At 31.2% G+C, this 11,133-nt stretch overlaps 1 protein-coding gene across 2 annotated transcripts; it reads left to right on the top strand.

Moving 5' to 3' along the window:
• Positions 1 to 227: 227 nt before the first annotated feature.
• LOC7462595 (probable WRKY transcription factor 7) lies at positions 228 to 2,206 on the top strand. Of its 2 annotated transcripts, none has more exons than XM_002310086.4 (3): positions 228 to 1,146; positions 1,258 to 1,386; positions 1,674 to 2,206. In XM_002310086.4, exons 1-3 carry the CDS (start codon positions 428 to 430, stop codon positions 1,831 to 1,833), a joined length of 1,008 nt encoding a protein of 335 aa, XP_002310122.1. In that variant the 5' UTR covers positions 228 to 427; the 3' UTR covers positions 1,834 to 2,206. The 2 variants fall into 2 exon arrangements, with proteins under 2 accessions (XP_002310122.1, XP_006380693.1); XM_006380631.3 differs by having other exon boundaries at positions 230 to 1,146; positions 1,261 to 1,386.
• The last annotated feature ends 8,927 nt before the right edge of the window (positions 2,207 to 11,133 follow it).

The raw sequence follows: 11,133 nt of genomic DNA, 5'->3' as shown, positions 1-11,133 counted from the left end.
TTTCTTTACAGTTGATAATATATGGAGATTTTATATTATAACATACTTAAAATTCAAAAGCTGAATTATATAGGTTTTCATTTTTGACCAAACAATTTTTTTAATTTTACCTAACATATTTTTCATTGGTTTTGAAGAAAAGCTAAAAAAAAAAAAAAAAAAAGGGGAAAAAACGCTCGTTTGCTTACCGCCCTCTAAAGGACCGTTGCGGGAGCAAGAGAGAGAGAGAGAGAGAGGAAAACCAAGAAAGAAAATTTGTGTCCCCTCTATAATTTCGAAAGCCGAGGTCAATAATTTTGACCAGACCGCATAGATCCCTCATAATTTTTTCATCCTTTATCTACAGCCCAAGCACCTCGCATTTTCTTTTCACAAAACTTTGCCTTTCTTCTCTTTCTCTCTGTTCGATGGTGTGGTTTCAGTGATCATGGCTGTAGAGCTCGTGATGGGTTACAGGAACGATGGTTTTGCAATAACTAGTAAAATGGAAGAAAACGCAGTCCAAGAAGCGGCTTCAGGGCTCGAGAGTGTTAACAAGCTAATTAGATTATTGTCACAGAAAAATCAACAAAATCTTCATCAATCTTCAACTTCTACCTCAAGAACTTCCATGGATATGGAAATAGACTGCAAGGCTGTTGCCGATGCGGCCGTTTCTAAGTTCAAGAAAGTCATTTCTCTTCTGGGTCGTAACAGAACTGGTCATGCTCGGTTTAGAAGAGCTCCTGTTTCTACTCCTCCAATTAACCAAAGACAAGAACTAAGTTATCAAGTTCCTGAAGCTAACACTAAGGTTTATTATGCCACACCAATCCAGCAGATTCCTCCTCCAGTTCTTAACCAAAATCATTATCCTATTCTTGTGCCAAAGAATGGGGTGATGGAGAGGAAAGATTCGGCAACAACTACTATAAATTTCTCTTATTCTTCAGCTGGGAACTCTTTTGTGTCTTCATTGACTGGTGATACTGATAGCAAACAGCCATCATCTTCATCAGCTTTTCAGTTTACAAACGTTTCTCAGGTTTCTTCAGCTGGAAAGCCTCCTTTATCTACATCTTCTTTGAAAAGAAAGTGTAGCTCTGAAAATCTGGATTCTGCTGGCAAGTGTGGCTCTCCTGGTCGCTGCCATTGCTCCAAGAAAAGGTACATATATATATAACTCTCTCTTTCATGATTATGATTCATCTGTCTGGATTTTTAGAGTTATTTATCCTGGATTTGTATTCAGTTGTTGGATATATGTATTTTGCATAGCAGAAAGATGAGATTGAAAAGAGTGGTGAGGGTTCCAGCAATCAGTTTGAAGATGTCTGATATTCCACCTGATGACTACTCATGGAGAAAGTACGGTCAAAAGCCCATTAAAGGGTCTCCACATCCAAGGTATGCTTCTTTCTTTTTCATATGCTTGTTTTAAGTTTTTCTAGTTCTATCCATGCTATGCTTGAGTCTCCAAATAATAGTTGTCTCTAACCATTGATTTCCTACAATTCACACAAAATCTGAGTGAATCAATGCCTACATTAAGAATATAATTGACTCGCATATTGAAGTTTAGATTCTTGGGCAGAGGCCAGATAATATAAATATGCTTTAACAATACTCAGTTTGCAGAGGTGTCGTGCTGATGAGAATATATATTTCTTTTTGGTTTTTGATTTGTTCGACAGAGGTTACTACAAGTGCAGCAGCGTAAGAGGATGTCCAGCTCGTAAGCATGTGGAGAGAGCTTTAGATGATCCATCAATGCTAGTAGTTACCTATGAAGGGGATCACAACCACACTATCTCAGTTGCAGAGACATCCAATCTCATCTTAGAATCCTCTTAACTAGATGATCCCTACCAAACAACAAAGCCAACGAAAGAAGTGCCCAACAAACAGCACTTCTAAATGGTATGATCAGCAGTGGCTAGCTAACTGTGGAATCAATCAGATGATCAACTCGGCTTTTTTCTCGAAGGAGATTAGTGGGTCAGTTCATTTGTTCATTTGCCTGTAAATTATGGGATTCTTGCAGCCCTCCTTTTCCCCCACTCTTGAACAGCTTTGAACCCATCTGATGATTATTTAAAATCTGAAAGAGGAAGGGATCAAGATGGTGGATTTGGTATTAGATTTCAATCGTTGTAAAAGAAAGCTAGGTAGTGGGGGGTTCTATTCCCTCTGAATTTTTTTTTTTAAAAAAAAATTGCTTGCTTTATGCTTCGGGTTCTGGTTTCTGCCTTCTGGATGCGTACTTGCTACTTTTTCTTACATCGTAGTTGGATTATTATAAAGAAAAGTAAAGCACACAGTCAAACAATAGCTAAATAAGTGGACGAACATGTCGTGTTTGGGACGGTTGACCATAAGAAAGAGGTAGGCAGTTTCCAGTTGGGACGGCCATTTACACCCGTAGACGTACACACCTATAATTTTATTAGCTCAGCCAGCCAGGGAGAGCGAGAGGGAGTTTCGAGTGCAACTTCTCCTTTGTTGGCTTTGCATTATTATAGCCACGGCCAGAAAATCTTTAGACCTTCAAAGAAATTTGTTGTGTCCATCACGTGGGTTCTCTCTGACAAGCAACTCTCCTGCAAAATTCAATTCCATCCAAAATGCCTATGGTTGTTTTATATTAATATATTAAAATGATTTAAAAATATATAAAAAGTTAATTTAAAATAGAAAATAAAGAATAAAAATTAAGATTAGATTGATGGAGTTAGGAAAGAGGAGGGATGGTTCTAGAAGGGCTTGAAGCCTGAACGACACACTAATGTGATGAGAAATCAAGATGGCAAAGTCAAAATGGGTGGGTGGGAGAATTGATAATTTTCTTGTCATCGAGGGCCCCACAATGTTTACTAAATTGTTCTTTGCTTTGCCTTTGCTCAACGTCAACGTTGCTGTGCTGAATGGTCCCCCCTAAAGTCACCCATCATTATCGTTTCGTAAATGCTCCTTATCTATTGTTTTATTGTTTTTTTCGAGTGTTTTTATGTAGAAATACGTTGGAGTAATATTTTTTTAATTTTTTTGAATGTGTTTTTAATATTAGTATATTAAAATATGAAAAAATATGAAAAAATTAATTTTTTTTACAAAATATTTCTCAACCGCGAGAAAAAATCATGTAAGTTGGAAAGCAGGAAAAAATAAGTATAGAAATGGTGGATTTGTTTCCCCTCACCGTGTTGTGTAAGGCAAAAGCTAAAAAGATCTTGGGTGTGTTCATGACGCCTGTCTCTTTGCGTACGAGCACAGAGAATCTCGCAACTCTAGCCGGCTAGCCAGCAGACTGCTAGCCTGTAGACCATCTCAAAACTTTATGTTCATCTAACTGTGGGGTTTTATTTTTTTCCTCTTTGTTCATCAAGTTGTTGCGATGTTGCCTTTGGTTATTATTATTTCCAAACGTTCTTTTCTCACTATCACTCTTGCTCTTTTGGGGGTTTAGAGGTCTGCATATATTTGTTTTTTTTTCTCTAATTAAATATATTGATAAATAGTAGTTGGCTAAAAAATAAAAATAAGATAGTATTTGATATGCTAGACGGTATTGATTGAACTACGAGATTGAACTGGACTAAATAAATACCTGTTATGTCTTGTGTTTGGTGTGTATTGGACTAGACTGAATAATTTGTTTTATTTTGTGTTTAGTATACAATGGACAAGATAGAACAACATACATTAATAATAATAATAATAATACTTATATCTTGTCTAATGTTTGAAGTGTAGATTATAATAAATATTGTTTTCTAAATTGAAATTTAAAAACGATATTAAAAAATATAAGGTCAAGGTAAAATACATAAAAATCTATTTTCCCCTTAATATATATTATTATCAAACTTATATAATTAAAAAATTAAATTAGATATTATTTTTTTATTTTTATTGAATATTAAAATTAATAATATTATAATAACCGTAGTTATAAAACTCGGACTGGCCTGACAGGTCGATCTAGTACCTAATAAATTCATAGCACAAATGAGTGTCTAGAAATTTCTTTAGGGACCAAATTGAAAACTTGCCCAATACAACCCTCTTTATAAGCTGCCAGCAATGAAAAAAAAGAGGAAAAAGAGAGAGTGTGCAACCGCCCAAGAGAAGAAAATGTGAAAAGAGGGTTTTTATCATTTTTCATGGAAATTGCTTGAAAAAAAAAGTGTAAGATAGAAAGAGTATTAAGTAATTAAAGAGAGGGTTTGATACATTAAGGAGCCTACAAGAAGTTTAAAAATTTTAATTGTGCTTTTAGAGAAGGAAAAATTGAGCTTAGAGGGAAGTGTGAAGGAGATCTTGATTAAACTTCTTTTAGCTTTTGATTATTCATTCCTTAAGGGTAAGAAAACTCTCCATGATGATCCATTGTATTGTTTTTCATGTTGGTTCATGAATTGAGTAGAGTTGGTATTATTTGAAGGTGAGTTCTTGATGTTAAGGTGGTATGAATGCATGGATTTATGTTGATTATATGTTTGTTGAGGGAATAAATGTTTGGGCTTGTCATTAATTTGGTTAATTTGTAAAAAAAAAAAGGAAGAGAAAAAAAGAAGAGAAAAGAAGATTGAGGGGGATAAAGAGTGGTTTCCATCTTGGATTTGTTGTTGATCCCTTATTATGTTGATTAGTGAAATTTTATACATTAATGCTTAGTTATTATTACATGTGATTATGGAACTCTTAGATAAATAGAAATGGTGGATGTAATTTGTGAAGTTGTGCTAGAGTATTATATGTTGGCATGAAAAAATAAAATAAAATAAAATAAATGGGTTAAAGTTAATTAAGTGAAAAGTTGAAGAATAATCATGTCACCATTTTTACTTGAATTTTCGGCAAGGGTAAAGAATTTTGAGGGATGGATTGAATTGATGTAATTAGAGATTTTTCATGACTTAAATGGATGGAATGAGTTTGGATGATGGATTAAAATTTAGAGTAAAAGAGAATTTATCTTCCTCTTAAAAAGGTGAATTTGGCCATAGAAAATATGAGAAATAAAACTCCAAGCTTGAAGAAATTAATTAATTGCATTTAAATAGTGATAAAAATAATAATAAAATGATGTGTTGAATTAGGTGTAAAGGAATTAAATTTCCTATAGTTATTGGAAATTTTTTATAATAATATAAGATTCCCTTATAATTATGGTGAATTAAAAGTTTAGGTGGACATAACATTGTAAGAATTATTTGTGGAATTATTAAAGAACATGAAAAAATAATTAGAATAATTTCATGCATTAAAATTGTATTAATAAAAAATTTTACTATATGGAGAAGTTTTAAGTAAATTATTGGATGATGAAGTATTGAAATCATGTGATCTTTTAAATGAAACAGGAGAGGTTGGAGGCTCGAAACATTAACAGAGAGTTACTAGTAGGTACGTGTCCGACATCTTGAATATTTATAGGGAGATTAATTGAAAAACATGTGTTAATTTTAATTAGAATTTCTATAATTTATGTTTTGATGTCAACGGATGAATTAGCGCCCGGTAATTAGACGGGTGAACTAGCATCCGGTAATTGGGCTGATGAACACATTTGAACGGATGAACGAATACCCGGTAATTGGGTGGATGAACTGGTGTCCGATATTTGGGCGAATGGATTAGTGTCCCTAATGAGGAAGTAGTACCCCCGTGAAATGGCTAAGATTGGAATTAATTGGATGAATATGGAGGTGTAAGATATTAATGATTCATAATAAAGTATATAAGAGAAATATTTTTATATGGGTGTAGTGAAATGATACATTGCATTTATTGATAATTATGTTGTAAAATGATAATTTTATTTTCAGGACCATCGCAGCAGTATAATAGATCCTACTTCAATAGATGACACTTTTTGTGTATTTATATTGATCAACATGTATTTTGAAATTAATGAATGATGTAAAAGATCTTGAATGAAACTTTTTATTTTTAGAACAAAATTGTTATATGTAATTAATGTGAATGTCATATTTAAAAATATCTTTGTGTTATATTAAGTAATTGCATTTTATCATTGTTGCTTATAGGATTAGAAATGTTAGAATGATAAAAGAAGAAGAAGAAAAAAAAGAAGAAGAAGAAGAATTTACCCCAAATTTTTATATTCAACTAAGAAATTGTCTCGGATAAAATAGTGGGAGCGTTACATTTATAATTTAAGTTTTTATTGTTTTTCTTAGAATCTATTAATTTTGAAGTTATGTAAACCTTAGAATTATTTATGTCTTTTGTTTTTATTGATTGCATATTTATTATCGGACAATACATGTCTATTATTTTTGTGATGTGTTGATTGAGAAGATGATTGGACCATAATTATGATATGAATTGTGTCAGAAATGAAGATGTCGATAATTTAGTATGGTCCTGTTATAGGGGAAATTCTGCCGAATTTTTTGTAAAAAAAAGATTGCGCCGAATAAAAATTAACACTTACAAATAAATATGTTTTTTTTTGTCATGATACTGAAAGTAGAGACAGAGTAAAAGAACAATAGTAGAACTGAAAGAGTTAATTGATTAATGTAAAAAATAAAATTTAAATGAAAAAATAAAAGAAAAATCTCAATCAATCTATCACCCAAGTAAAAGTTAAATGGACAAAATCAAATATGTAAAAGAGGAAAGAAAGCATAAGAAATGAGAGGCAAGATAACAACTTAAAAGAGAAAACCAAACGATAGCCAAACACATAACTCAAAATGAATAGTAATTCTCATGATTGCTAGAGGGGTTAAAAAGTATAAACACCTCAAACAAAGCAGAAGATGGAAAAAAAGAGGGCTATAATCCTTTCATATACAATTGCAAACAAGAAAAAAAAAAAAGCATCAAACAACCATTTTCAAGGCAAGCGCAAAAACCAAGAGATGATATATATAAATTAAAAAAAGAAGAAGCAATTAACAAAAACAAGAATGAAAAAGATAGCTTAAATTATTTTTTTTCCCTCAAAATAGCAAGGAGGAGAAAGGTTAAGACTAGCTGATAAGGAGAATCAATCAAAATAAGAGCATATATATAGCTTATCTCATTGCAAAGTTTGAGAGGGACTCTGAACATGTACATATAAAAGTTATTATAAGCACAAAAACACTATAAAAATATCAATCATTGATTATACTCAAATTTGTACAATCAAACCTGCATAATCTAGCACATGGGTATATATTCTCATTCTCACTATACTTAAACATTTTCCAATCCTAAAAATGTTAACTTGTAATATATTAAGATGCTAAAAATTTCAATTGTAATATCCACTCTATTAAAATAGTAATTTGTGATAATAAAAATCACACTTGTAAACCTTTGAGAGTTAGGAAAAAACTTTTGGTTTTGGTAAGATAATGAGAGAAAATTTTTGAAGAGAGAATATCTTCAAGTGGTGTAAAAATCTTAGTTTGGATTCATCAAGTGGTTAGTACTCTAAAGTTTGGACAAGTTAAAGAATACAATACTCAAGTATAGTTTGGTACTTGAGGTGTGGATGTAAGTTTGCCGAATCACATTAAAAATAAGTTTGCATATTCTTTCCTTTATCTCTTTATTTTTAAACACTTTAATTATATTATTGATGATTGTGCTTACTTGAATTAATTTGTATTATTTATTAATATTAGTTATATATTTAATTCACTCTCCTTCTTGCATGTTATACTTTCCTTAATCTTATACAACATATTGTTCATATGGGGCGAGACATTCCAAGCAATCACTGCTCTCACAGGTTCCTTGAATTTTCCATAATATTATAACAACATATTGTTCATATAACTCGATCCTTTTACCATGAAACCTTGATATTTGTCTTTCTAGACAATAGATGCGTGAGGGATTATTGTAGCATTTTTTTTTTCTCTGCTTGAAGTCACATGAGAATATCATTCACTCGAGTATGCTTGTTTCCCACATTAACGTTCAGGAAGGAGGTGCCCATAACATGTGAAATGAGAGGGAGGGGTTATCTCTTTTGTTGGTTGCAGCTATATGCTAGAAAGGTTTAGTTTGTATAGAAATAGAAAAAAAGAAATAGTTTTACAGGAAGATGTTCACTCTAGCCTTTTATATATATATATATATATATATATATATATATATATATATATATATATATATATATAGTTTTTTGTGCATATAGCCAAGTTATTAAAAAAAAATTATCTAAAAGGATGATCGTCACAACATCGTACATATATAACATGTATAATATATATGACATGTATAATATTTAAGGATCAATTAAATAATTATAATTTCATAATAGGCTTTCCCTTTTCCCATTAAATTACTTTAATACTATGAACAATGTAATTTCCACAACTTTTTTTTTCTCAGGTCCTTCCTTGTTAAATTGTTTTCTACTAGACAATTACATGCATATGCTTATGCATGAACAACTTTTATTTTAGTCAAAATAATTATTGTGTATTTTCCAGGGAAAAAGGTTAAAATCCCTTAAAACAAACCATATATTATTCTTAAAAGGATGTAAAAGAACGAAAGAGTATATACATAAAAAAAAACATTAAAAAAAGAGAGTATGCCTTGGAAAATAACAAAGTGATAGCTATCCAACATCGCCCCCCTGAGAAAAATAAAACAAAGGGAAAAGTAGAAAAAATAGTAATAAATTGAGTGATTTGAGAAGGAAAAAAAAGGAAATATTTTAGATGTTTGAGAGTGTTATAGTTGTTATTTTTTAAAGTGTTTTTCACTTGAAAATACATCAAAATAATATTTTTTTTATTTTTTAAAAACTATTTTTAACATTAATACATCAAAGTAATCTAAAAACATCAAAAAATTATTTTAAAAAAATTATTTTTTTTTAAAATACAAATATAAACCGGCCTCAAACTTGGTCTCGTGTGTGTGTGTTTTGCTAATCCAAATGTGGGCTTGAAACTTGCATGATAACAAGCATAAAAGAAAGTTAAAAAACAAAAAAAAAAAAGGAACAGCAAATGGGAAGAGCAAGGAGGAGAAAGAAATTCCTTAAAAAAAGAGCACATTTAATTTAATGAGAGATCCAAAAACTTTCACATCAACAACACCAAAAGCTACAAAGAGAAAGAATAGGTATATATATATATGCAACTAGCAAGGAAAGTTATGTGAACAAGAAGCCATGAAAGGATCGATCTTAGCTTAAATTAGAGGCAAAGGTAAAAGACAACAACACAAATGAAGAAAGATGGAAATGAAAGATTAAAAAAAAGGGTCAAACACCCAATTAATTTAAAATTGAAGCAAAAATGAAAGGTAAAACAACAAGCAGGTAAAAAAGAAAAGCGTAGTGACAACGTTGTAACCTAATATATACTAGCTATCTTTTGCATAAAAATATGACGGCTTGTTTGGAAGTGTGGTTGCGGTTATTTTTCAAAGTGTTTTTCATTCTGAAATGCATCAAAATAATTTTTTTTTATTTTTTTAAAATTATTTTTGAGATCAGCGTATCAAAACTATCCAAAAAATATAAAAAAATTAATTTTTAACAAAAATTTTAAATTTTAAATTTTAAATTTTTTAGAAACACGGGTTGATCCATATTTCCACACGCTCTCTCGTGACACAACAATGGTATGGAGTGAAAACCAATTTTGTATAAAAAAACAAGCAGTTCAAGGAAGAAAATAAACATATACAATTAATTGATGAGAAAAATGTTTTTAAAAAAAAAGGCAACCTCATATTCCATGCACTCAAGAGGAATGTTCATACAGTTAATTAGCAAAAAATCGTAGGTGGAAGACTAATATTCAGCTTACCATGTAGCCCAGCAAAGGCCCTAAAGTTGTAGCCTTAAAGCCAGTGTTATTAAACATGATCTCCCCCGCTGGATCATGGAAGAGAGCAACGTGTTAGAGAGATCTAGGCCACGCTGCTGATGATGCCATCAACGCCCTCGAACACAATCAGCTTGACATTGACTCATCAAAGAGCACGACTATACGTGTTGAGTGAAAGAGGTGGTTTTTTTGTTAAAAGATATGATGATAAAGGTTTTGACACCACCCAATAATTATTATTTTTTCTTGTTTTTCTTTTTCTTTTTTACGATTTGCTTGGTGAATAGGTAGTCCGTGTTGACATGTGAGGGGGAGTTTCGAGAATGTGATTGTAGTTGTGATTTAAAAAAAATTATTTTATAAAAAGTACTTTTAGTTAAGATTAGTTTGGTAATATATATATTTGGCTAAAACCATGGTTGAAATTGAGGTTAAAAAAAAAATTATTTAATATGTTTGGTAACTATTTGGGAACGCGCAAACCGCGTTCCCAAAAATTTTGAAAATTTTTGTTTTTTTAAAAATAATATTTTTATTTTATATTTTCAAATCTTTTTCATGTGTCAATGTGAAAAATAATTTTTACAAAATAAAAAAAATATTATTTTACTGTATTTTTAAGTGAAAAATACTTTGAACCATCATCGCTACTATAATCCCAAACAGGCAAGCTGTTCAAATTAAGGTCATAAAATAATTATAAAAAACATATATTAATATTGATAGTTTTTAATTGAAATATTATAAATTTAACAACTACTATTATATCATAAAATAAATAATATTTTATATAAAATATTATTTATTATTACATCACTTCCTACCCCCTCTTTCTCTTTATTCTCCTCGTGTCCAGTCTCAAAAGAATCTCTCTCTCTTCTTTAAAGTCTTTCTAATATTTTGACACCCCCGCGTCCCTCACTATATACCTCTCAGCTTCATTTTCAATGCGAATCTATAAGTAAATCATTCGAGAAAAAGAGAAACCCATCAAGAAAATGGATCATCCAGTCAAGTTTAGTGAGCATTATCAAACTCAATCCAACACTCTAGACCACCAAAAATTTTAGAGGAATCGTGGAGGCTGGGAAGTTTGATTTTCCTCCAACGGCTTTTTTTTTTCGCTTATTGTTAGTGGTCGGTGGTGGAAGAAACTGAGGTTGAGCTGCTGCTGCTGTTTGTGCAAAGCATAATTTTTGTGCTTTTGTTGAACCGCGTTCTAGTCACAATTTTTTATGGTAACTACCAAAACAAAACTAAAAAAAAACTTAACCAAACGTTTGGCATTGTGGCCGACTCTCAACCTCGCACGCAACCGCAATGCCAAGTAGAC

Source organism: Populus trichocarpa, chromosome 7 (genome assembly GCF_000002775.5).
Source record: "Populus trichocarpa isolate Nisqually-1 chromosome 7, P.trichocarpa_v4.1, whole genome shotgun sequence".
In the NCBI taxonomy this organism is placed as follows: domain Eukaryota; kingdom Viridiplantae; phylum Streptophyta; class Magnoliopsida; order Malpighiales; family Salicaceae; genus Populus; species Populus trichocarpa.
Note: the sequence above shows the minus strand (reverse complement) of the source record. Positions and strands in the feature narration are given on the sequence as shown.

Bases quoted from the DNA above. Each gene is read 5' to 3' on its own strand.
- LOC7462595 (XM_002310086.4), top strand. From the start codon at position 428: ATGGCTGTAGAGCTCGTGATGGGTTACAGGAACGATGGTTTTGCAATA. The intron at 1,147-1,257 runs GTACATATATAT...TATTTTGCATAG, and splicing joins TGCCATTGCTCCAAGAAAAG to CAGAAAGATGAGATTGAAAA. The intron at 1,387-1,673 runs GTATGCTTCTTT...TTTGTTCGACAG, and splicing joins AAAGGGTCTCCACATCCAAG to AGGTTACTACAAGTGCAGCA.